General features: G+C 41.2%; 1 protein-coding gene across 1 annotated transcript; it reads right to left on the reverse strand.

Moving 5' to 3' along the window:
* Window positions 1–1144: 1144 nt before the first annotated feature.
* LOC132575101 (carbonic anhydrase 13-like) lies at window positions 1145–20194 on the reverse strand. Its single transcript, XM_060243549.1, has 7 exons — window positions 20032–20194; window positions 13279–13476; window positions 11113–11231; window positions 8039–8134; window positions 6524–6586; window positions 4775–4930; window positions 1145–2910 (listed from the first exon to the last, which is right to left on the reverse strand). The coding sequence occupies exons 1-7, from the start codon at window positions 20060–20062 to the stop codon at window positions 2797–2799; spliced, it is 777 nt and encodes a 258-aa protein (XP_060099532.1). The 5' UTR covers window positions 20063–20194; the 3' UTR covers window positions 1145–2796.
* Window positions 20195–22150: the final 1956 nt, after the last annotated feature.

The raw sequence follows: 22150 nt of genomic DNA on the forward strand, positions 1-22150 counted from the left end.
ATGTGTGCGGAGGTGGGGGAGTCAGATGACTCCCTCTGAGGAGAAATGATGATATTGCAGAGGAAGCAGAACTAGTGTGCTGCTGATAGAATATCTGACAGCAAAGTCATTCCAGTGTGATGAAAGGATATTATTGTCTGCTGTATTTAGGCTGTCAACACATTTGCACAAATCTGTTTGGCTATTTCTCATACTGCTTCCATGTAAATAAGTAAATACACTTTGAAAAACCATTATACTTTGAATTGCTTGCATGCTACATCAGAACTATTGTTCCAGACTCTGAGCGCTTTCATACAAATTTTGCAAGACATGAAGCTATGAAGCATTGAAATGTAAAGGTTTTGTGATTACTTCTCCAAAGCAGCTGAGTGTCTCCCCAGATTATAATTGTCCAGGTCATTTGACACACTTCTCATTCCATTATAGTCTTGAGATTTCAATTAAATAAAACATTATTGTCAACTCTTTTTGTGACTTAAACTAGTCTAATTGTGTTAACAATTAGTTTCACAAAATTTCCTGTATGCTGAATATTACTTTGCTTGCAGTGACATCTGCTGGTTAGGAGAGGCTAAAAGGAACATGCTAATCAAGCTACCCATTGGAACGTTGCAATTATTATCAGAATCTGTTCATTTTGCTTATTATACTGTATCTATTTCTTTTTCATCAGTTCAGAATAATCCATGGGAACCAGCACATCTGTACAATAATGCTCATATATTTAAGTTGCTGTACTTTAGGTGACTCACAAAATTTTTATTTTCAAAATAAACTATAAATTTTCTATGAAGGGTTTTGGCCAGTATTTGAGTTTTGATTATAGTTTAAATTTCCAGTGCGTGCCAATAAAATTTTCACACTTTAAATCTTGACACTTTAATGGCCAACTTGTAAATATTTTATAGCTTTAGGTACTTGCCTGCAATACTAAGATGTCAAGTTTTTGAACACTGCAGCTGCTTAGCAATTGGTTCCGCTCAGCCAACAGAACTGACTTCCAAAGGAGTTGTTTTTTGGTTACGAGTGCCAAGGCCAATATGTTTCCATCTACTGCATATTTAAGAGCCAACAAACCACTGAATAAAGAAATTCTCCAACCACACCAATAAGCATTTTTGTCACATCCAAAGCACAACCATTCAGAAAATTTGTTTTTATTGACTTTAACACATAAATATAACATTACAGAATATATTTTTTAAATTTATTGCTAATAAATTAGAACATAGCTCCCCATTCCTGCATTTCTAATATGAGAACATCCATCAGCTCAACTCAAACCTTACTGCTTCCTCTTCTGAGGCAACAATTCTTAATCCTTCAAAGTAATTACAGGAAACATTTGGTCTCTGACACCACACAAGCTTATCAGACAAAACTTAAATAATAGGTACAATTCCATGTTAAAGGGAGGGAAAGGGGGTGTAGGAGAGAAAAAAAAGACATGCCACATCCAACCATCATCTCCATCATTCCATATTATTTCCATGTCTGTTCTATGTACTCAGCAGAATATACACAATTCTACCTTGCCAACATTCAATCAGGCCTATTCTCATGTCCAAACTACAAATTAAGAGGAAAACGTATGGATACCACTCCCTGTATCTCCTCAGTATGCGTAGCTGAAAAATAAATCCCAAACACTGATCCTCATTGAAGAATAATCTCCTCCCACTTCAATGACTGGCATTTACAGGGAATGGGTAACAACTAACATAATAGTTCCACGATGTGTGTGTGTGTGTTTTGTTTCCAGCTACATGTTACTGGGGAAATGCAGGGGATATCTGTGTCAAAAGCATCCACATGTCTCCTGTTTGAGGCCTCTTGTTTGAGGCCTCTGTTCTGTTACTGAAAATCTGAGAACAAATCTTGCTCACTGCCCAATTTCTGACTGCAAAGTACAGTTGCAGCCACTGGGTGCCGCTGCGCCTTCAAGACTTTGTTCAAACTATTCTGATGGCAGTTGGTGATTAAAACAAAAATGAGGCTCCCCTACAAGTGGGGCAAAAAGGATAAACTTTGAGGGCTTTTAACTATCTTTACCATATTTAAAACATACATAATACTTAGCTACAGACAATGGAAGATATTTAGGAACATCTTATTTACTTTCCCTCAAATACAGAGTCAAAAGAGATGCCTCAGGGCACCAGTAGAGAAAGTTTAATCTGCAACTCCCAAAGGTCTTTGGGAAAAGCCACTTGGACTCACAAGAAGATGGAAAGGACTGAAAGGGATCACTTAACTCTGTCCTTCTAAACCATTTCCAATTGACTTTTAGCCAATCACCACCATACTTGAATCCTACGATGCATTCATTAAGGCCACAGAACAGAACACTGGCTCAAGTGCTATAACTCTGAACTCCATTTTGCTCAAAGGACTATATCTTAATAAATTACAGTGCAATAGTACCTAACTTTATTGTGCATAATTCAAACTCTGTTTTTTGTAATATGTAATATGTGCCTGCCATAGCTCAACAGCAATAAAATAGTACCTATTCATTAAAACACCTGAGCTAAAATACTACTTATCTGTTAAAACTTATGGCACAATCCAGAATTTATAGTCCTATTGTTTTCAGTGGGAAAATTAAGCACATGCTTAAATCACTGCCAGCAAAAAAATACAACTGACAATAATATTGGCTGACTCATGTCCTAAAGTATAAGGTATCTTGATCTTTAAAATCACTCACAAAACCCCCCACAAAACAACATAAGATAGCCTTCCTAAAGAATGCCTCAGTTATAATGGATCATCTTTGCTTTTGCTCCTCCTTTAGTTTCTTCTCACTTCCCGGCCCCTTAGAGGCTGTGGGGGTCTAAAATTTTTCAGCATGCGGCAGGCGACTTCTCCATCACCAGTACAAAGGATGCTGCGGAATTTTGCCAGCTGTGAATGGAAACAAGTACAACTCAGCAGAAGAAAGGACATACCTAATGCCAAAACCCAGCCTGGAATTTTGCAGATAGTTCCCCCTTCTCACTAAAGCATCATCCCAGTATAGTGCTTTTTGCACAGTGCCATATATGAATGGAGCTCCTGCATGTGTGAGATAGTACATTTAGAGAAAGTGCCTCATATGAAGTTAATAAGAAATTATCATGAAAACTTCATTTGTGCATTACATGATGTAATGGCAATTCTGTCACTTTAAACCTCATTCCAGCTCAGAATTTTCTTTTTCAGCCACATTTTGAAAATGTATCATGCTTTTTATATACATGGAACATACAAACAGAAAACAACTAAACAGCAGCACTAATTCCTCCATTGTTTTCTGCAATTCTATTAATTACGAGGTACACACTACAAAAAAATCCACCTCTACAATCTAGTACCCAACACATTATCATGCTTTAGAGCAGCCAAGAAACAGAAGACAGGAAGTGACCCACACAGATTGAATTTTTAACACCTAGTCTATCAGGTGCAGCTCTCATGATATCTCCTGAGCACACGTTTACTCTCTCACATAGGTGAGAAATAGGTGTCATTCATTCTTACAAGGAAAACTGACAATGGCCCCTGAGAAAAGGTGGGCCTGATTCTAATTTAAGAGATCCACAAAAGAGGCTTGTAATCTCTTGGGATGTGATCACACAGATAAATGTCCTGAAGCAGATTACAATTTGAAAAACATGACCCTGGACTTTCAACCTAGTCCACTCCTAACATTTCCTTCCTACTCTAAAATGTTCTTGATTTGTGGCTGCCACCAGCGGTCTGCTCATAGGCCAGGTTCCAATAAATTGGGAACCCCAGGATTAGAATATCAGACTTGGAACTGGGAGACCTGCTGGAGTAAGGGAGTCAGCATGCCTGGACACTGAGGGGCACAACATCACTCCAAGTGTGTTTAGTTGTTAAATGAGATGCTTTGTCTTAACCTGTGAGCTACTCTCTGACCTCTCCTGTCTTTCTTTGTCCTCTCACACTCTGCACATGGCTTTACATGGAGACACATATCTCTGCCAGTCTCTCCTGTAGATACAATGCCCTCATACTCCCATACACATGATACTAGATTATCTGGCCACTTGTCACAGGGGAAGTACTCTTTGGATTAGACTTCTTTGTCTTCTTTTGACTGCAACCTGAATGTGAACTGGATCTACTTAAATAAATGTAAAAATTTAAGTTATTTCTTTCTTTCTTTTTTGCAATATTCTTCTTGGGAGATTTATTTACTGCAGTCAGTATCATGCTTCTATGACAAGGCAAAACTCTGCTATATTAGCTAGATATCCCAAAAATCTACAGGTTAAAAAAATACATAAAATAAAAAATCCTCCCTCTGCCATGGAAGTTTGCTAGGTGATCTTGGGCCCATCACCAGGCCCGGATCTAAGGGGGGGGGGGCAGAGGGATGTGCTTGCCCTAGGCGCCGATGAAGGGGTGGGGGTGCCAAATTGGGTATGGAGTCCATTGTATTCTATGGGACCATAAGACAGAATGGCCCATAAGGAGGCATCATTTTTTAATTTTGACCCCCCCCCCCTCAAAAAACATGCAGATCCGGTCCTGCCCATCACACACTCACAACCTAAGCTAAATCACAGTTACTGTGAGGATAAAATATGAAAGTCAGCCTTATATGCTGTCCTGAGCTCCTGGAACTGCTGGATTTTTAAAAAGACGGTAGTGACTATATTTCCCCTAATAATGATCTAAATAGGATAACACACATTCTAATGACTGTCCAAAAATAAAGATTTGTGGTATTATTTGAGCAGGCAGAAGTAGTCAAATATACCTGTTCAGAGCAAATGTTTATAGGCTCTCTGAGAACAATCCAGATGACACTTTCAAGAAGAGGAGGAACAGTGAGAGACCCAAGATAAGTCCAGTAGTCCAGGGAACGAGGGAGCAAACAGGAGGGGTCAAAGTTGGTGAACGTGCGCTGCTTACCCTAAAGCAAGGAAGAGACATATGCTGAGAGACTCAACTTACTCTCTTATTGACACTGCTATCTGCTTCTTTTTTCTTCATTTAAACACTATCCTTCCAATGCAATGAGGCAGATAAAAGGTAGCCTTCTGCATCCTTTCTGATATTTGTTAATGCCAGCGTATTAACTGCTTTCACAGCATCCTTACAAGTTGAATTACTTGCACTGTGAAGGGGCTCCTGGAGAACAAAACCACTGAGACAGCAAATACCCTGTCTCTAGCTTACACTTTCTCTCCTGAAGCGATAATGCTATTTATCATCCTCTGCACCCTGCTGGTCCTGAATTATCCTTTCCTTTCAGCACCTATTCATTTCCAGATGAGACAAGACATGCAAGATAAGTATGGTCATGATAAGATAAAACTGATTATTTGGAGACAGCTGACAATAGCACCAGGTTATAGCAGCTTGGGAGGGCGAACCTGAACTTGCACCTTTAACACCTAGATCTACAAGACCAAAAGCCACCCTGAGCCGCCTCGGTGGTGAGGGCGGGATATAAATCGAATAAAATGAAATGAAAGGGTGACTGGTAATCAAAGACAAGGCTTTTTCGGTGGCTGTGGAAAGCCTGTCCCTGTGGTCTGCTATCTTTTCAAAACCAGTCATTATTTGCCCAGGCTTCTTTCTGTATTTATATGATTGGGAACAGCCCTTGTAAAACTCTTTTAGGGCAGAAGTTGTTCTATATTGCTCATGAACAACTATACAACAATGTGACGGGAAGTGTTGGCCGAGGGCAATGGACTGATGTTAGGAAGGAACAATGGCCTCCATCTCACTGCCCTCCACCCACCCTGCCCTCCATGAGTCAAAGCACCCAACATTTTTCCCCCTCTTGTTCCCCATGCTTTATTTAAAGCATGGCGACCAGTGAGGTAACTCTAAGGTAAGTTAGCATGAGCTAGCTCACAGATTTTAAGCTTCCAGCTCACACATTTTTGTCTGAGCTCAGGATGACCCCAGAGCACACTAATTTGTGCAATAGCTTACAACTTTGATGCCAGTAACTCACAACGTTAATGCCAGTAGCTCCCAAAGTAGAATTTTTGCTCAGAAGACTCTGCATCTTAGAGGGAACATTGATGGCGATCCTCACAAACTCAACCCTCTCTTCTGAATTCTGGACTGGGCAGCATGCCCCCCACAAGAGATGCCTTGTGGAACTACCACTGCCATGAATGTTTTATCTGTTATTTTTCATTTTATTCCTTGCTGTTATACACCACTCTATCTATGCTACATTCCACCGGCTGGTTTTTGTTTGCATTAATTTTGTAACTGATACTAATTTTAATGCAAGTCACTTCAACTATAACATATAGAGCAGCAGGTCTAATTTTGACTTAAACAAACATCCAGATCCATTTGTTGCATGTAGAGCATGCCAAGGGCTGTGCACATACATCTAATTCCATCATGGGAATGAACAGGGTAGTAGTTCAGGATCAGGGAGGCTTTCAATTGCACATCAGGGAAACCTACACTCAGATTTGGGCAGCAACCTACAATGAGATGGCTGGACACACACGTTAATGAAGATCAGAATTACCTTAACTTTAATTGCATCTAAAAGGTCTGTGATTTTCTTCAGCTGTGAGTTACACTCACCCACCTGGAAAGACAAAAGATGTTAAATGACTGGCTTTGCTCAAGGTTAACTTTTAATTTTTAAAAATTTATTTCATTTATTCTTGTCAAAATGCTCTGTGTTGAATAATCATGTAAAATACATATATATAAAATATATAAACAATGGAAGTAATGGCTTTAAAAGGATTGCAGCACATAAGCTAAAAAGAGTGCAGTTTGAAAAATGTATATCTAGGAAATGATAAGGTCACTGCAAAATATACAAAGATATTATTAAATGTTGAGTCTGCTTGCAAAGATTATTCCCTCATTGTGGTATTTTCACTGAGAAAGTCCTGCCTTGAGCAGATCTTACTTCAGAAGGCACAAAAAGAAGTGCCAAGTAAATGCCTCTCAGGATGTTCTTGGGGAACAGAAGATGTTCAAGCCATTTTCCTCCTCATTAGAAATAAGGCGGGGGGGGGGGGTTTCTTCCATATGCCACAGAAACTAGAAATACAGGAGGGGTGCTGGAGATTTTTTTTTATCAGTAAATATTATTTTTTTTCCAGTTAATTAAACAAACAAGTACAGAAATACTTGCTACATGTTAATTAGCCTGTTCCTTAACATGTTTCAGTTTTTTTATTATCACTGAATTCACAAAGAGTAGCTGTGCAGGATGTAACTACCCAATATGCTTGACATGTATCAGGTCATAGGTACATGACTGGCACTCATGGTCAGATGTACACTGGGAGAACTGACCTTTAAAAATGCTTGTTTGCTTATTGCTACGAGGTGGGGTAAAGAGTTTTTTGTTTCTTTCCCACCCTGCTTTAGCCAGCAGAGAACCAGTCTGGTGTAGTGGTTAAGCGTGTGGAGTCTTATCTGGGAGAGCTGGGTTCGATTCCCCACTCCTTCACTTACAGCTGCTGGAATGGCCTTGGGTCAGCCATAGCGCTCACAGGAATTGTCTTTGAAAGGGAGCTCTCTCAGCCCCATCTACCTCACAGGGTGTCTGGGGGAAGAAGATACAGGAGATTGTAAGCCGCTCTGAGAAGGGCAGGGTATAAATCTGTGGTCTTCTTCAGAAAGAGTGGTGGTGGGAAGGATTCCTCACCTATTCTCTGTCTGTACATGTTCTTCCTTCTTCAGAAAGAGTGGTGGTGGGAAGGATTCCTCACCTATTCTCTGTCTGTACATGTTCTTCCTAGGACCCATGGAGCCATAAGGAAATGGGTAAAAAAACCCACCCTACTAGTGAAAACAGGGTGAGAGGGAAACCAGAAGCTTCTTCTTCTGCACTGCAGCACTCCATCAGTGCTAAGCGAACAAATGCTTTTTAAACTGAATCCCTCAGGGGTAAATCTAACTCCGAGTCTGATCAAGCACCTGTGACCCAACACATGTTGTGCATATCCTGTAGTTACATCCTCAGAGCTTCCTACATTTGCTGTAAATTTTCAGAAAATGAAGGAATAATTGTTCTTACCTTTAAGAAAACAGCCATGACTGCTAATCCATCTGGCTGGCGAGCAGCCTCAACGAAACTGGAGTATTTTTCTGCATTCCAATGGACCACATGAAGCTTAAAAGAAAGATCACAAGTACTATCAATCATCACCATACTGAATACAAACAGCCCTCTGTAACATATGATGAGGTGTATTTGGGGCCAGTTTAACTTCTGTTTACAAGCAGCTCAAAGCCATCTTCACGTAGGAAGTCCTTTGGAAGCTCCATGCACGTTGGTCCAAAGTTCTGAAGATCCATTCTAGACAGTTCTAGTATTGGCCATGTTGAAATGGTATGCTTATCCCTCCCACTAGGTCATGGCCCACCCCCATTGTCCCCTTGACAGGAATCCTCAGATATACAGGCTGGATTGAGGGCTTATGTCCTTGCAGGAAGGTTGCTAGGTAAGTGTAAAATTATTATGAGTTGGATATAAAAGTTCTGACTGCCAGTTCATGAAACCACTCTGCATTCTAAAACTTAAGGTGTCCACACTCAAACTGACTTTTAAAAAAATTATTAACCAATGCTTTTGGTAGGAATGGCTTTTATTGCAGATTAATGGAAAACAACAAACAAGAAAGGAACCGAATAAAACAAGCCACACTTCCTCCTCTGTCATTCTGCTAAATGACAGAGCTCCGAAACATTGTGGGGCAGGCCCATTCCCAATGGCTTGTGGCTTCTCTTTTAAAGGATGTATGTATCTTGTCTTACCACCACTTCGGCACCACAGCTTGTTGGAGAAATCTGTTAAGGCCTGTTTCTTGTGTGCATCATCATCGGCACTCCTGTACCACAGCCTGTTGGAGAGACCTGGGTCCAGTGGATAAGGTGTCCCAGCCTAATGGGACCTTGGATCCAATGGTCTGTTGAGATCATCTGCCAGGGGAACCACGTTGTTTTCTTTGACTGCAGAGTAGCTCTTTCTTCTTGCATGTGCCAATTTGGCAGAGGTGCATTGTTGAGCCAAAGAGCCTTTTTCTTCATGGAACTACAAACTACAAACTTCCACCTATCCACTGATCCTTCAGAAGGTTCTCCCTCTATATACACTGTGGTGAGCCTCATATTCTCTCAATGCTTAGGATCCTTTTTCCAAAAATCAGAATGGTTTCTAGTGGATTCTTGAAGATGTTTATAACCAGCAGTGGGAAACCTTTTTAAACTGACTAGAAATTCCTTGACATTTTCTCCTTCCACTTGGTTTCTTAGATGTACCTTATGCTTTCCAGCTATAAAATATGTTTGGAAAACACTGCTTTCTAAGCACCTCTTATTAATTCGTTTTATTCCATCTCACCTGGTTCCTGTGGAAAACATAAGTCTTTAAACACTGCAAATGTCATTTGCCCCCAAACTAATTTTCCCCCATTGATTTTAGTCATTCCCCCCCCCCCCCCCCCAGTTTTCTCTGTTTTACTAAGGAAACTACTTTTCTGTCAGTCTTCAGTGCTTGCATTAAAGTTGCTATCACCCATTTCAAAATTACTTTCTTCCACATGATGATAGAAAGGTGTCATCCTATACATTAACTGAAATCCATTTACATTTGTAAGGGCGAAAATCAACATGCTTATAGTTGCATCTGAAATTTTGAATACTGGGTTTTGCAAACTACATTAGAATTTTGACATCCCCTTTCAATATAAAAACAATATTGAAACAGACTGTCAAAAAGACTTAAGAATACTGACAAAAATCCCAACCTAGAGAATAATTAGGCTACGGAAGCTTGAATCCACTCCTGAAACTTTCCTGCTGGTAGGTGCTTCCTCTTTTGTTATAACTAAAAAAGTCAATTTGGGCACACATAGAGCAGCCAACACTCAGCTCAGATCAGCATGCAGTCTGGATATTGGTGCAAATCTCCACACATAGATCAATATACATCCCAAAGAAATTACTTTATCCCTGAATTAAAGAATATATAGCAAAAGCTACTGAATGTTTTCTGCAAGGCGTTTTTATTGGGGGGGGAGACTTCTCTCTATCTTGAGTACATGAACTGTACAATATATAAACGGCAAGATCTAGTCCACTGCAGGTGCAATGCCTGTGCACAGAAGATTCTCACAGGATTATCTGGTCCTTGTTTTCTTCCTTCCCTTTGCCGATATGCAGCAGCAGGTAAGGTGAAAGATAATTACAATGAATTGAATGCCTGTGCATAATTTCCACATCTCCACTGATATATGGATACGGAAGTCTCACACAGTTCTCCCCTTCCCCCTAACAAGTGCTTGCAGTATTGCCAGCATGCATGTTAATTTCTACAGATGGTTAGGAGAAAAGGGGAAAACAATCTCTATTGAGCATCCACCTGCTATTTTTACAGTGGACCAGATCATGCCCATATAGACTTACAGCCTAAGTTCTTCATAAGAATACTTGTTACATTTTCCCCACATGTGATAACTGCTTTAGAACAAAAGGCATTATTAAATATTAAATGTAATATTTCATGTGGCATTCAGCACTGAACTTAAAATACAAAATAACTGTCCAGTTCAGGGCAACCATACAATGAATAGAAGAAATTTCCTGTTTCCTACATGTCCATGAACTGAACACTGGAACACAGAAGGAAGACAGCTATCCAAATATGCATGGCCATGCGCTGGAAATCTTAACCAAGTGTGGCTCCCCATGAGTTTTCGGTCATATGTCTTCCTTCAAACATTACAGTGATCATTACATGACATGTGGCAACCATATCTGTTGCATGATGTAGCCCACACTGAACAATGTAATTTGCTAGATGCTTAATGGTGCAATTCACAAAAATTAAAAGACAAAATGGTAACATAGCTGGGAACGCCACATAACCTACATACCTATTTCCCCAGAAATAGCCAAATTCAAGGATTAATTAATCAGATTGGCACACTTTGCAATGCTAGTGAATAGCAATGAGATTTATATTGCAAATGAAAAATAACTTGGTGCTGAAATCCCTTTGACAGTTTTTAAACGGGACTGTCCAAAAGTGGTTTCAGGAGTGCAAAGTGAATCACAACTACTTTTATACAGTTCACTGTAATGCTTTACCTCTGCTGCGAATTTTGTTCCATCCACTGCATGCTCAGAGCCAAAGTCATCACTGGGGCCCCAATGGAAATGAATTTGGCGCAGCCTATAGTTTCCAGTGAGTGAACCCCCACTCAGCACTGTAAATATAAAATGTAAATTGGCACTGTTAGAATGTTGGGAACATTCGTTTGAGTGTTTCCTTATATTTTATGAAACACAAATATGTTGCAATTCAAAGCAAAAAGAGACTAGTGAATTTATTCCATTCTATATCCATTCCATAGTAAAACATACCAGTGCAAATGGTAATGGCTAGAGTGTCAATTTATTTTATGTTGCTTGTTAAAAATCAAAAAAGTAGTGCTGTTCAAAATCAGATGATGATGCTTGGAATGATAACTTTTGCCACCAAGATCTTCTTTAGTTTAGAAACAAAAGGTAACCAAGTGGGAGTGGCTGAGACTCAGTGGAGAAGGCTGATAATTTGATATAGGATTAGCAGAACACAGATCTGTTCCACTAATGGTGGTGCTTTCCTCTATTCTGAGTAGCCTTTCTCTGAAGCAGAAGGCTCAGTTTGCTGCTGCCAGACAGAGCAATCAGTCCCGAGCTAGATAGAACCACGATCACTATGAAGTGGCATAGAATGTTCAGCAGGAAAACACATGAGATGGCAACAAGTCACAGCCAGACTTCAGTTGGGTATTAGCCTGACATGGACAGAATGACCTTCTAGTAGTGCCATCCTAAACCAAGTTATACCCCTTTAAGCTACTGATATCAATGGATTTATAAAGATGCTTGGCTTAGGAGAGAATTGTAAGTTTAGAGTACATCACAATGGGCCACTGCTGCTCCAGAGGACCACTAGTGATCACAAATTAACAGAGCCAGCTGGTCCCTGTGATGCTAACAGCACTGGAAGGGCCCCTTGACTCATCTTTCCCCCGCTGTTTCAGCATCCGAACCAATACTCCCTCTAAGCTGTGGAGTCTCTGTGAGCTACTGGCATTAAAGTTGTCAGTGAGCAATTTAGCTACTGCATAAATTAGTTTGCTCTGGGGCCATCGTTCCTGTGCTAAGACAAAAATGTGTGAGCCGGAAGCTAAAAAATTGTGAGTTAGCCCACACTAATTCAGCTTAGAGGGAAGACTGATCCCAATGCAGCCCTGGTTTTACCTCTGTGGGAGAGTGTGGATGATGGATCCAGTTTTGCTTATAGGAATGTTTTTCTCACCTAAAAATTCCATTGGAACTTCCTGTACAAGCAGAATTGCCTGACTGCTATGAAAAAGAAAGCATTTTGAAGTACAGAAACATTTCTAGAGACCTGTTCCCACCAATCTTTGAATTTGCAAAACTGTATAAAACAAGGCAGTGGGCTGTTAACAAGTGTAAAGGAATCACTTGACTTTCTGTTTCATTGTTTATTTTAATCATCTGATTTGGGGAAAATGAACTTAGATCTGGGACATTCATCAATCAATAAGCACAGACAAAAAGGAATGAAGAAATTTGAACTGTTCACAGGAAACTAGATCTAATACAAAGAACAAAGCTTATAACTATGCTTCAGAGGCAGCTTCTGTGCTTGAAAAATGAATATAATCCAGCTGCAGCATGGGTTTTGGGAAGCAGTTCAGCTGTCTGCAGTTGAAAAAGCCTGAGTCAGATTCAAGTAAAACAAAGACAGCATTTCTGAACTCCAATATTTTTAAATAACTGAAGTTTAGAATGCTATGGGCATGGCCATAAAAATATAACTCTGCTTCACACCAAATCAGATCGCTGGTCCATCTTCTTCAGAATTATCTATTCTGGCTGGCAGCAGCTCTGAGGCAAGACTCCTGAAATCACTTAAGCAGATACCACCAGATTCTGAATCTGGGACCAACAGAAGGCAAAGCATGTCTTTTACCAATGAGCCACAGATCCTCCACAAAAGTACCCTCTAATAGTGATTACTAAAGCCAAGAGAAAGAACATTTCTGTTGCTCATCATGGGATGCACTGCCACCTCCAATAAGACTAAGTCAACTGTAGCCAAAAGAAGGGTGGACCTGTGGGTAGAACTATTTTTAAGACAGCACTGCAAGATTGTCAGCAGCCACGTGGGTCCATAAAAATGGCTTCCAAAAGAAAAGACTGGAGTGCATGTGACATTAAATCTGCCATAAAACAAACCTGATTTGTTTTCAGTGTCATCAAATTCTACACTAGTGGAGTGTCCATTGTTAAGAATGACTTTAGCAGAAGCAGGATCATAGTTAGGCCTGAGAGGACGCAGAGTGGGGTCATATTTCGTGTCCTGAGTTCGGATATCAATAGGAGATTGACGGTTTCCATTAGCAATGGGGAAAACTTCCTTCCAGTGAGAAGGTCCTAAAATATATTCAGTAGAAAAATTGTTCATTAAAATATATTCCAAACAGTCAGAATAACAAAGGAATTGTCATATAAGAAAGTAACCACAAGAACCTACCTTGATTTTCTTATTTCTTAAAAAAAAGTTTCTTATTTCTTTAAAAAATAGTATTCAGATAATTAAAAAAAAGAAACAGCCGGATTGAAAGAGATGCAAACCACACCATCCGGTTGTCTTTGCTGAGCTATTGGATAGATCTTTACTCAAGCAAATCTTAATTCTAATGCATTAAATACCCAAAGATGAGGGTTAGAACACTAGGTTGATCATTTTCTGCCTACTTCCAGGCATTCTGGTCATTAGGAATGCAGCAGGCACCTGCAATTGACACACATGCAACAGATTCAGAGAACATTCATCCACCAGCTGATTAATGCGTAATTCCCACTCTAAAATGCTTCATTCTAATTCAGTATCATTTTCATCAAATCATGCTTTAATATCCTAATCCTGCAACAGCCAAGGTAAGCAACTGGACCCAGGTAATTAGGTTTGATTTCAGGTGGGGACTCAGAGCTGGGCCTTCCCCATGTTACTAACTGGAAGTAGCACTGTCATGGTTTTTTTTAAAGGCTAGTGCCAAGTCTTGGTTCTTCAGTACCTTACACTGAGTCTGCCAAGGTTTGGTCTGACTGGAAATGACTCACAAGTATTTTGGGCAGAAGATTTTTGCATCACCTGCTATCTGTTCCTTTTGACTATGGTTAGGAACTGAACCTAGTCCTGGGGCCTTCTTCTCACAGAGCTGTCTGTGTTAAACCTCTACTCTACCTCACAGGATTACAATTCCCAGGGTTCTTGGGGAGAGGGGTATCTGTTAAGCCACCTACATCTGTGGCTGCATCCACGAGTGCTACCACTATATATTTAGGTGCTTTGGAAACAAGCACTTGGAATTTTTCCAGTCTTGCACAACAGTTTATAATACAAAAAGCCAAATAACAAAAATACCAGCTGAGATTGTTGGCATGGCTTTACAGTGAACAAAGATATCCTTTTCTGTGCAAAATGTATTTATTATAAGGTGAGTCATCTCTTTTGTTACCAGCAACAGTACCAGTGAAACTCCTAATTCTCCAATGCACATCTTGCTTCCTAACACCACTAAAGTCGGCCAACAGTCTACTAAACCTCCGTACTTGGTGGGTAATTTCCCCAATGATCCTACCAGTGGGCAAAGCAAGACTCTGATTCAATCCCAGCATTCCCAACAGATTGCAAGGAATCTCCACTTCAGTTTAATCATCGCTATAGATTCTAATGCCAACGTTTCTTTCCCTCATGCCTCACTGTCCAAAATATTACAGATTGTTTGAGGGATGGAAGTGTTTTTTTTAAATAGCTACAGTCCTGTGGTATTAAACAGCATGATATTTATGAATAATTACTTTTCGATTAACAGCAGTTGTCCAAGAAACTGCTTGGTATAAAATCCTGCATTCCTAACTAGAAGGGGGAGTGGGGAGGTAGCATGGAAGATCACTGGTTCCTTCCAAATCTAAGGTGATATGATTTATTTAGATATTTATACCTCACCTTTCTCCCCAAATGGAGACCCAAAGCAGCTTACAACGTTGTTTTATCCTCCTCTATTTTATCCTTACAACAGCCACTGGAAGTGGGGTTAGGGAGAGAGAGTGCATAACCAGCTCAAAGTCAACCAGAGTTTCATTGCAGAGGAGGTTTTCCTAACCTGACACTAACCAATCTGACATCTTTGCCAGAATAAATTTTATTAACCATCTGACATTGTGAAGAAAATCATCACACAAAATATTTATATTGCATGTTTTAAATTGTCGAAACTGTTATCTCATGAATTGTTATTATTGCAAATAGAAGGCTTGCTAAACTTGCTGATAAAGACACCTATGCCTTGACGACTGTCTGCCATTTTGTCATACCAGCTCTCGTGTAAATGGTGAATGTCATCTGTGTCTTTAATTGGCGGCCGGGAGGGGGGGGAGTACAACAACAGCACCTTCTATCATTATTTGGAACTGGCAGATTGTTCTGTCATCAACCACAGCTTTGTCCCACCAAGATTTCCTTGACAAAAGAACTTTATACCACACAAATTATTGACCTAAAATGTGTCAGTTATAGAAAGGCATATATAGGACTTAAATACCTCATTTATTAAATCTGTTATGGCCTACACCCAACACCAGGAAATAATTTACCAAATAATGTTCCAAACCCTATGAAGCTGTCTCACACCATCAAATGTACAACTAATAAATTGGTTCCAATTTACTGAATTTAAATTACTTTATTTACAGTGAAGACAAGGAAGGAATTCTTAAAGGCAAATTTGCTGATTTAAGTAGTTTGTGGATTATACTGTCCAAAACTTTGTGATTCAAGAACAGTATAATAACTATTCTTCTCTGTGTCCTGTGTCTCCCTGCCAAATGGTAAAGATTATTTTAATACACATCAGATACAAGTAGGTAGAATCATAGACTTGGAAGGGACTTCCAGGGTGATCTAGTCCAACACCCTGCAGAAAATTCACAAATACTGCCCCCCCAACACACACACACTCTCAGTGACCCTTGTTCATACCCAGAAGATGGCAACAAACCATCTTCTGGGTAGTAGAATGGGTGATGAGACAATTATCTATATGAGTTTACTGTTATCCTGAGAAAGCCACCTTCTCTTGAATTGATCAAGGCCATCCTAATTATATAAAACAGATTTATCAGTTCAAAACTCTTTCTGATATCATCTCTCTGAAATAGTGCCAAGTCATCAAAAAGTAACAAGTCACAGCCCCATAGAGGCCTGAGGCACTCACTAGACATACTAAAAGCAGGTTTCCCACACTGGGTGAATTCTGCTTGCAACGAGGCAAATTAACATCCCTGTTGGCACATGAGAATGCTACATACCAGCAGAGTAACAAAACAGTCTGTACATCATGAAAAAGTTTGAATCCAGTGGCACCTTTAAAACCAACAAAGTTTTATTTAAGGTATCAGTTTTCACATGCATGCACACTTTCTCAGATATAATGAAATGAAATTTACCAGTCTATACATATAGGCAGAGGGTGAGCAGAAAATTAACATGTAACACAATAAAGATGTTTATCAGGTTCAGGAATAACAAGCTCAGTTTATACCGTTACCATTTGTTTTGGTTCAGTTGGTGGGGGGGGGACATAGTGAGGTAAATAAATATGTCTAAATTGGAGGCTATTGTATCCTTAATTGTGGAATGCTGAGAGCAATTAATTGAGACCCTGACATTACTTTCCATCTATCTCCTCTCAAGTATGGAGGTGACCTTACAGTATCATCTTCTTTGAAGCAGGGTAACTGGCTGTGTAAATTTATCTGCCTTGTTCCCATAGCAGAGAAATACTATTCCATCTACCATTCCAAATTGCATTACATTCTGCTATTAATTACGTTACATTACAGTCTACTATTATAATCTATTATTCCAAATAAAAAATAAAATAAAAGAGGACATATGGCCCTCCTGGGGCAACTGGTAAGAATACAGATGTCAGAGCTGAATGTAGATCATGATGTTAGCTACCCAGCTATTGAGTTGGCAAAGGAGATATCCTCCATAACATAGCAGATCAGAGTTAGGTGTTTATCTTCGATGCACAGCTTGCTAAGCAGCCGTCATCCATCCTGCTGTTGCATCAAGATTAGACCCGGGCATCTTTAACCTACTGCAAATGCTGCGTACATGGAAGTAAGAGGTGGCAATCTGAAGGAGATGATTAGTGGCTCCTGGAAAGTATTTCTCAACATATCCAAACTCAGAACTCCATCGGCCTAGCATGGTAAAGTGCAAGCATCTGCAGGCAATGGCATAGAAGGAGGTACTTAAAGAGTGAGGGGGACATATTACACCAAGGAGTGGGAGGACAGATATATAAATATCTAACCCACAAAGATAGATTTACTGAGTCATACCAAAATTTAAGTGTAGCAGCACCTTAAAACACACTTTTTCAGCATAGTTATTTGACAAAATGAACTTAGACTCACAAAAGTTTATTCCCTGGAAAATGTTATTGGTCTTAAGGCACTACTGAACTCTAGTTTTGTACTGTTACTACAAACATCACGTTGAACTGGGTCACATCAAGTCGGGGAGGAATGGTGGCTCAGTGGTAGAGCATCTGCTTGGTAAGCAGAAGGTCCCAGGTTCAATCCCCGGCATCTCCAAAAAAGGGTCCAGGCAAAAAAGTGTGAAAAACCTCAGCTTGAGACCCTGGAGAGCTGCTGCCAGTCTGAGTAGACAATACTAACTTTGATGGACCGAGGGTCTGATTCAGTATAAGGCAGCTTCATATGTTCATATGTTCTTTCTCTGCCATCAGGATTCTTAACCCTATGATCTAACAGATAATACCTCACCTGATTTAAAAGATTATAAGTGTTGCTGAATGCTCCCGAAGATTTTCTGTGTCCCCACTACATGATCAGCACCCATTAAGCAGAACCAATAATCCACACTGAGAGCAACGGCTGTCTCTTGGCAGCTGATCTATCTAGACCAGGAGTAGCCAAACTGCAGCTCGGGAGCCACATGTGGCTCTTTCACACATATTGTGTGGCTCCTTAAGCTCTCCCACCCCCCGCAATCAGCCAACTTGGAGAATGCATTTGCCTCTTTAAATAACTTACCCAAGCCAGCCAGATGCTAGGGAAATGCATTTAACGTTGCTTTCACTCAACCTCTCACCTCCCCATCTATTTGCCTTCCTTCCTTGCAGCTCTCAAACATCTGACGTTTATTTTGTGTGGCTCCTACATTAAGCAAGTTTGGCCACCCCTGATCTAGACAGTCTGCACACATCTTAATGCTCCTGTAGTTGGCACATAGTGGCTACCTACTCATAGCTTCTCACCCATACAACTGAACAACTGGTAGTACTTCTAATTTCACCTTCTTTTCATGTCTGGAGAATACTAGAGCTGGGGTAGCCAGCCCCTCTCCCAACCATGTATGCCAGATCAGACCACAGTACATCCAACCATTCTGTTCAGCACAGAGGGTCAGTTGTCATTCCCCCCACCCCACCCCAAGGACTCAGTATGTTTCCAGTACAACTGGGCAAGGTACAATTCTCCCTTCTCCACTTTAGTTTGCAAGCACACCAATATTGCAGGGGTTTGGGCACTCAGGCCAGAAAGTCCTAGAAGGATCAGAATACACACGGGCAGAAACAGAACTGAAATCAATGGGACTCACAGCTACTACCCAGCAAGCCAATTATAGCTACTAACTAGCAACCACAGATGCCTATACATCCGAATCTTTTTTTAAAAAGTGTTGTGCTCAACTAGTTTAGCCTCTCATTTTAATAACTCATAACTGTAGCCAAATATGTTTATGGTAACAAGTGTGCAATGGAATGAGAGGGAAACCAAAACAGACTTTTGAGTGGTCATTTGTGAAAACCTCTAGGGCTGCAAACCTTTGCACTTTCTTAGAAGTATGTCCCATAGAATACACCAGGGCATGTGTAAGAGAAAGGAAGAGAGAGCAAAAGCATACAGCAGAACTTAATATTTCTTATAAAACCGTTAATGCAGTACTACAAAAAGAGGGGGGATCAAATTATATTAACCAATAAGGGTGCTCTTATTTACCAAATAAATATATACTTCCAAAGAGTAACTGCTGTTTCTAGCTTGATAAGTGTAGAGATCAGCAAGCAAGTTCCTTTTTATTTCCTAGAAGCAGGAACCTATATAACTATTAACATGAGTTTCAGATGGTAGCAGTGTTGGTCTGTAGAAGTACAGTTGAGTCCCAGAGAACAGCAAGATTTTCAGGGTCTACAATTTTTAGAGTCAAAGCTCCAAGAAGCCCCATTTCATTCTGGAATACCTATACCCCGGAAAATCTTGTTGGTTTTTGAAGGTGCTACTGGTCTGGACTTGAACTTAACTATTAAAAGACACTAAAATCAACCCACTTAAACCCCCTTTGAAGCCTGTCTGGAAAATTAACAGATCTTGCGATTCATAAGGATCGATTCCTCCCTCCCCCTCCCCCCCAAAAAAACCCCGCCATTTGCAGATTAATTAATTCGGATCTGAAAACCTGATCTTGGTTTGGCTGGGTTCGGATGCTTTTCGAGTCCGCCCTCTAAATAATACCACACCCAACAGTTTAAGCAGTCACGGGGAAAGTTTCTTAAAAGTTTAGAAGTGTAAAGAGCCGTAACAATCTGATCGTGGGGAGAAGAAGGGGCTGAAGGCACATTCCGCGCCCGAAGGCAGCCGGGGCGCGAGTGTTCAGACGACCCCCATCAGTCGGGAATGTTACGCCTGTCCTCGCCTGGGCAGCTTCGCCGCTCGCTTCGCAACTTGCGCGAGGATCCCGGCGGGAAGCAAGCAGGCCACGGCAGTGGGGCTAAGGGGACGAACTCAGCCCAGCTGTGCCCGTCGGGGCTCAGAGCCCACCCAACCCCCGCACCCCCCTCCCGCCCCTATTTCCCCAGAGAGCCGGCTGGAGCTCTCCCCCCTCACCGTTGTCCTCATCGTATCCCCAGTGCAGCATGGCTAGTCCCCTAACTGGAGGAGGAGGAGGAAGGCAGTGCTCGTGAAGATGCAGCTAGGTGCACGGCCGGCTCTGCACCGAAAGCCGCAGAAGAGGCGCCCAGACTCTCCAAGAGCCTGCAGGGACCAAGCGTGCCCGGGCGGCCCCCGCGGCGCCCTCTTATGCACAGCGCGCCCTGCAGGCGCCGCACGTGGCCGCCCGGAGACCCGGCCTCCAGAGGCCCCGCAGCACCCCCTCCCGAGACCCGACTGGCTCGCCTGATTGGCGCTTCTTTCCTAGATAGGAAGTGCGCACAGGATTTGGAGTCCTGCTGGATCGGAGGAAAGGTCCAGCTCCTCCAAAGTGGTCATCCAGATAACAAGCATTAGAAGAACCGTCAAAGTTTCCGATCCTCCTCGCTGTAGCTTCGGACGAGTCGATCCTGACCAAAGACCAGGTGCACAGCGCAAGAGCTGTTTTGTGCAACAGCAGGCATTTAAAAAAAGTATTGTACACCTTGCTTTTTAGCATGTTGCTCTCAATAAATGTTAAAACCAGAAAGGCAATAAACAATCAACCATCAATATACCGGCAATTAAAAAGTTGCAATAATACGACAGGAACTCCAACAAGAAAATGTCAGCACTATCACAGATTTGCTTAATGACTAAAGATTTGCTTAATGATGGAGCACTGCAAAACTGCTCAAAGGCAAGGTACAAGGGCAACTCGACAAAAGGCCCAAGTAAACAACTGCTTTTGCCTAGCACCTATGTAGGCTGAAAAGAACTTCTACTGTTAGCATGATTCACTGAGCAGAAATTGCACTTTGGCACCTAAGTGACCTCACCAATGTACCCAACAAATTTGGATTGTGTGGGAGCCCTTTGCCAAGGCACCTGCCTATTCCTCTGTGTCACTGTGTCCTCTCTTTCTATCGTTAGTGTGGCCGAAAACTTTTCTGTTTTCATGTGGCATTTCAACAGTGACATCTCTTTCCTGGCCCCTGCTTTAATTGTTGGTTTTGTGTTTTTATACATGTAATTTACTTTTGCCTTTATGCTGTGTTTTTATACTTTTCAAATTTATTAGCCACCTTGGTGGCTCTGATGGAGCAGAAATGCAGAATACAAATTTTGTAAATAAAATGCAATAAATAAAAATTCCACACACCTGTAGTTGTAAATGTAATGTAATGTAAAATTTTATTTGTATCCCGCCCTCCCCCGCCGGGGCAGGCTCAGGGCGGCTACAGAACTGATGACTCATAGAAGTGAGCCCAGTTACAGAACTGATGACTCATAGAAGTGAGCCCAACCACATACTGTTCCCATCTTGGAGTCCTTAGAAGCTTCTCAAGGTTCCTCAGTGAACAGCAGCTTTCCAGGGTGAAAGTAAGTTGGAGATAACACTTTGTCCACTTTATAGAACAGGGATGGCCAAACTTGCTTAAATAAGAGCCACATGGATGTTTGAGAGCCACAAGAGATGAACATCATATATTTGAGAGAAGGAAGGTAGGTTGATGGGGGATGGAGGGATAGGTGGGAAGAAAGCAACTTTAACTTAAATGCATCCTCCAAGTTGCTGGCTACCTTGACTTGGAGAAGTGATTTAAAGAGAGAAATGCCTTTCCCAAGCCGGCTAATGGGGTGGTGGGGGCTTCAAAAGCCACACAATATGTATGAAAGAGCCACATGTGGCTCTTGAGCTGCAGTTTGGCCACCCTGTTATAGAAAGTGGTATTCTGTACTAACCTGGTATTCCCTACCAGCTTATTTTCATGCCTGGCAGCTTGCCCATCAACACTATTATTCCTTATAATGTACAACTGCAGGGGTGTACTTTGTATGTTTCAAGGCACTCAGTATTTGAAGAATCAGCCAGACAAGATTGTGTGATGAGTGTATGTATCCTGGGCCGTGATCCAGGGTCCTCGAGAAGATGTAAAGATTGGATGACTGATGCACGAAAGACAAGGTCACTCAGTGGACAAATTGATGTGGAAAGTTTTTTCTAGGGCAGTGATCATGAATGCTCCTGAGCCAAGGTCTCCCTGTGCTATAAAAATGTGACTGGAAGTCATGTGCATATCAGGAGTTGTGAGGA

The sequence above is a fragment of the Heteronotia binoei genome, chromosome 7 (assembly GCF_032191835.1).
Source record: "Heteronotia binoei isolate CCM8104 ecotype False Entrance Well chromosome 7, APGP_CSIRO_Hbin_v1, whole genome shotgun sequence".
Classification (NCBI taxonomy): domain Eukaryota; kingdom Metazoa; phylum Chordata; class Lepidosauria; order Squamata; family Gekkonidae; genus Heteronotia; species Heteronotia binoei.

Bases quoted from the DNA above. Each gene is read 5' to 3' on its own strand.
- LOC132575101 (XM_060243549.1), bottom strand. From the start codon at position 20,062: ATGCTGCACTGGGGATACGATGAGGACAACG. The intron at 13,477-20,031 runs GTGAGGGGGGAG...AATATATTTTAG, and splicing joins GGGATACGATGAGGACAACG to GACCTTCTCACTGGAAGGAA. The intron at 6,587-8,038 runs GTAAGAACAATT...TTGTCTTTCCAG, and splicing joins TCATGGCTGTTTTCTTAAAG to GTGGGTGAGTGTAACTCACA.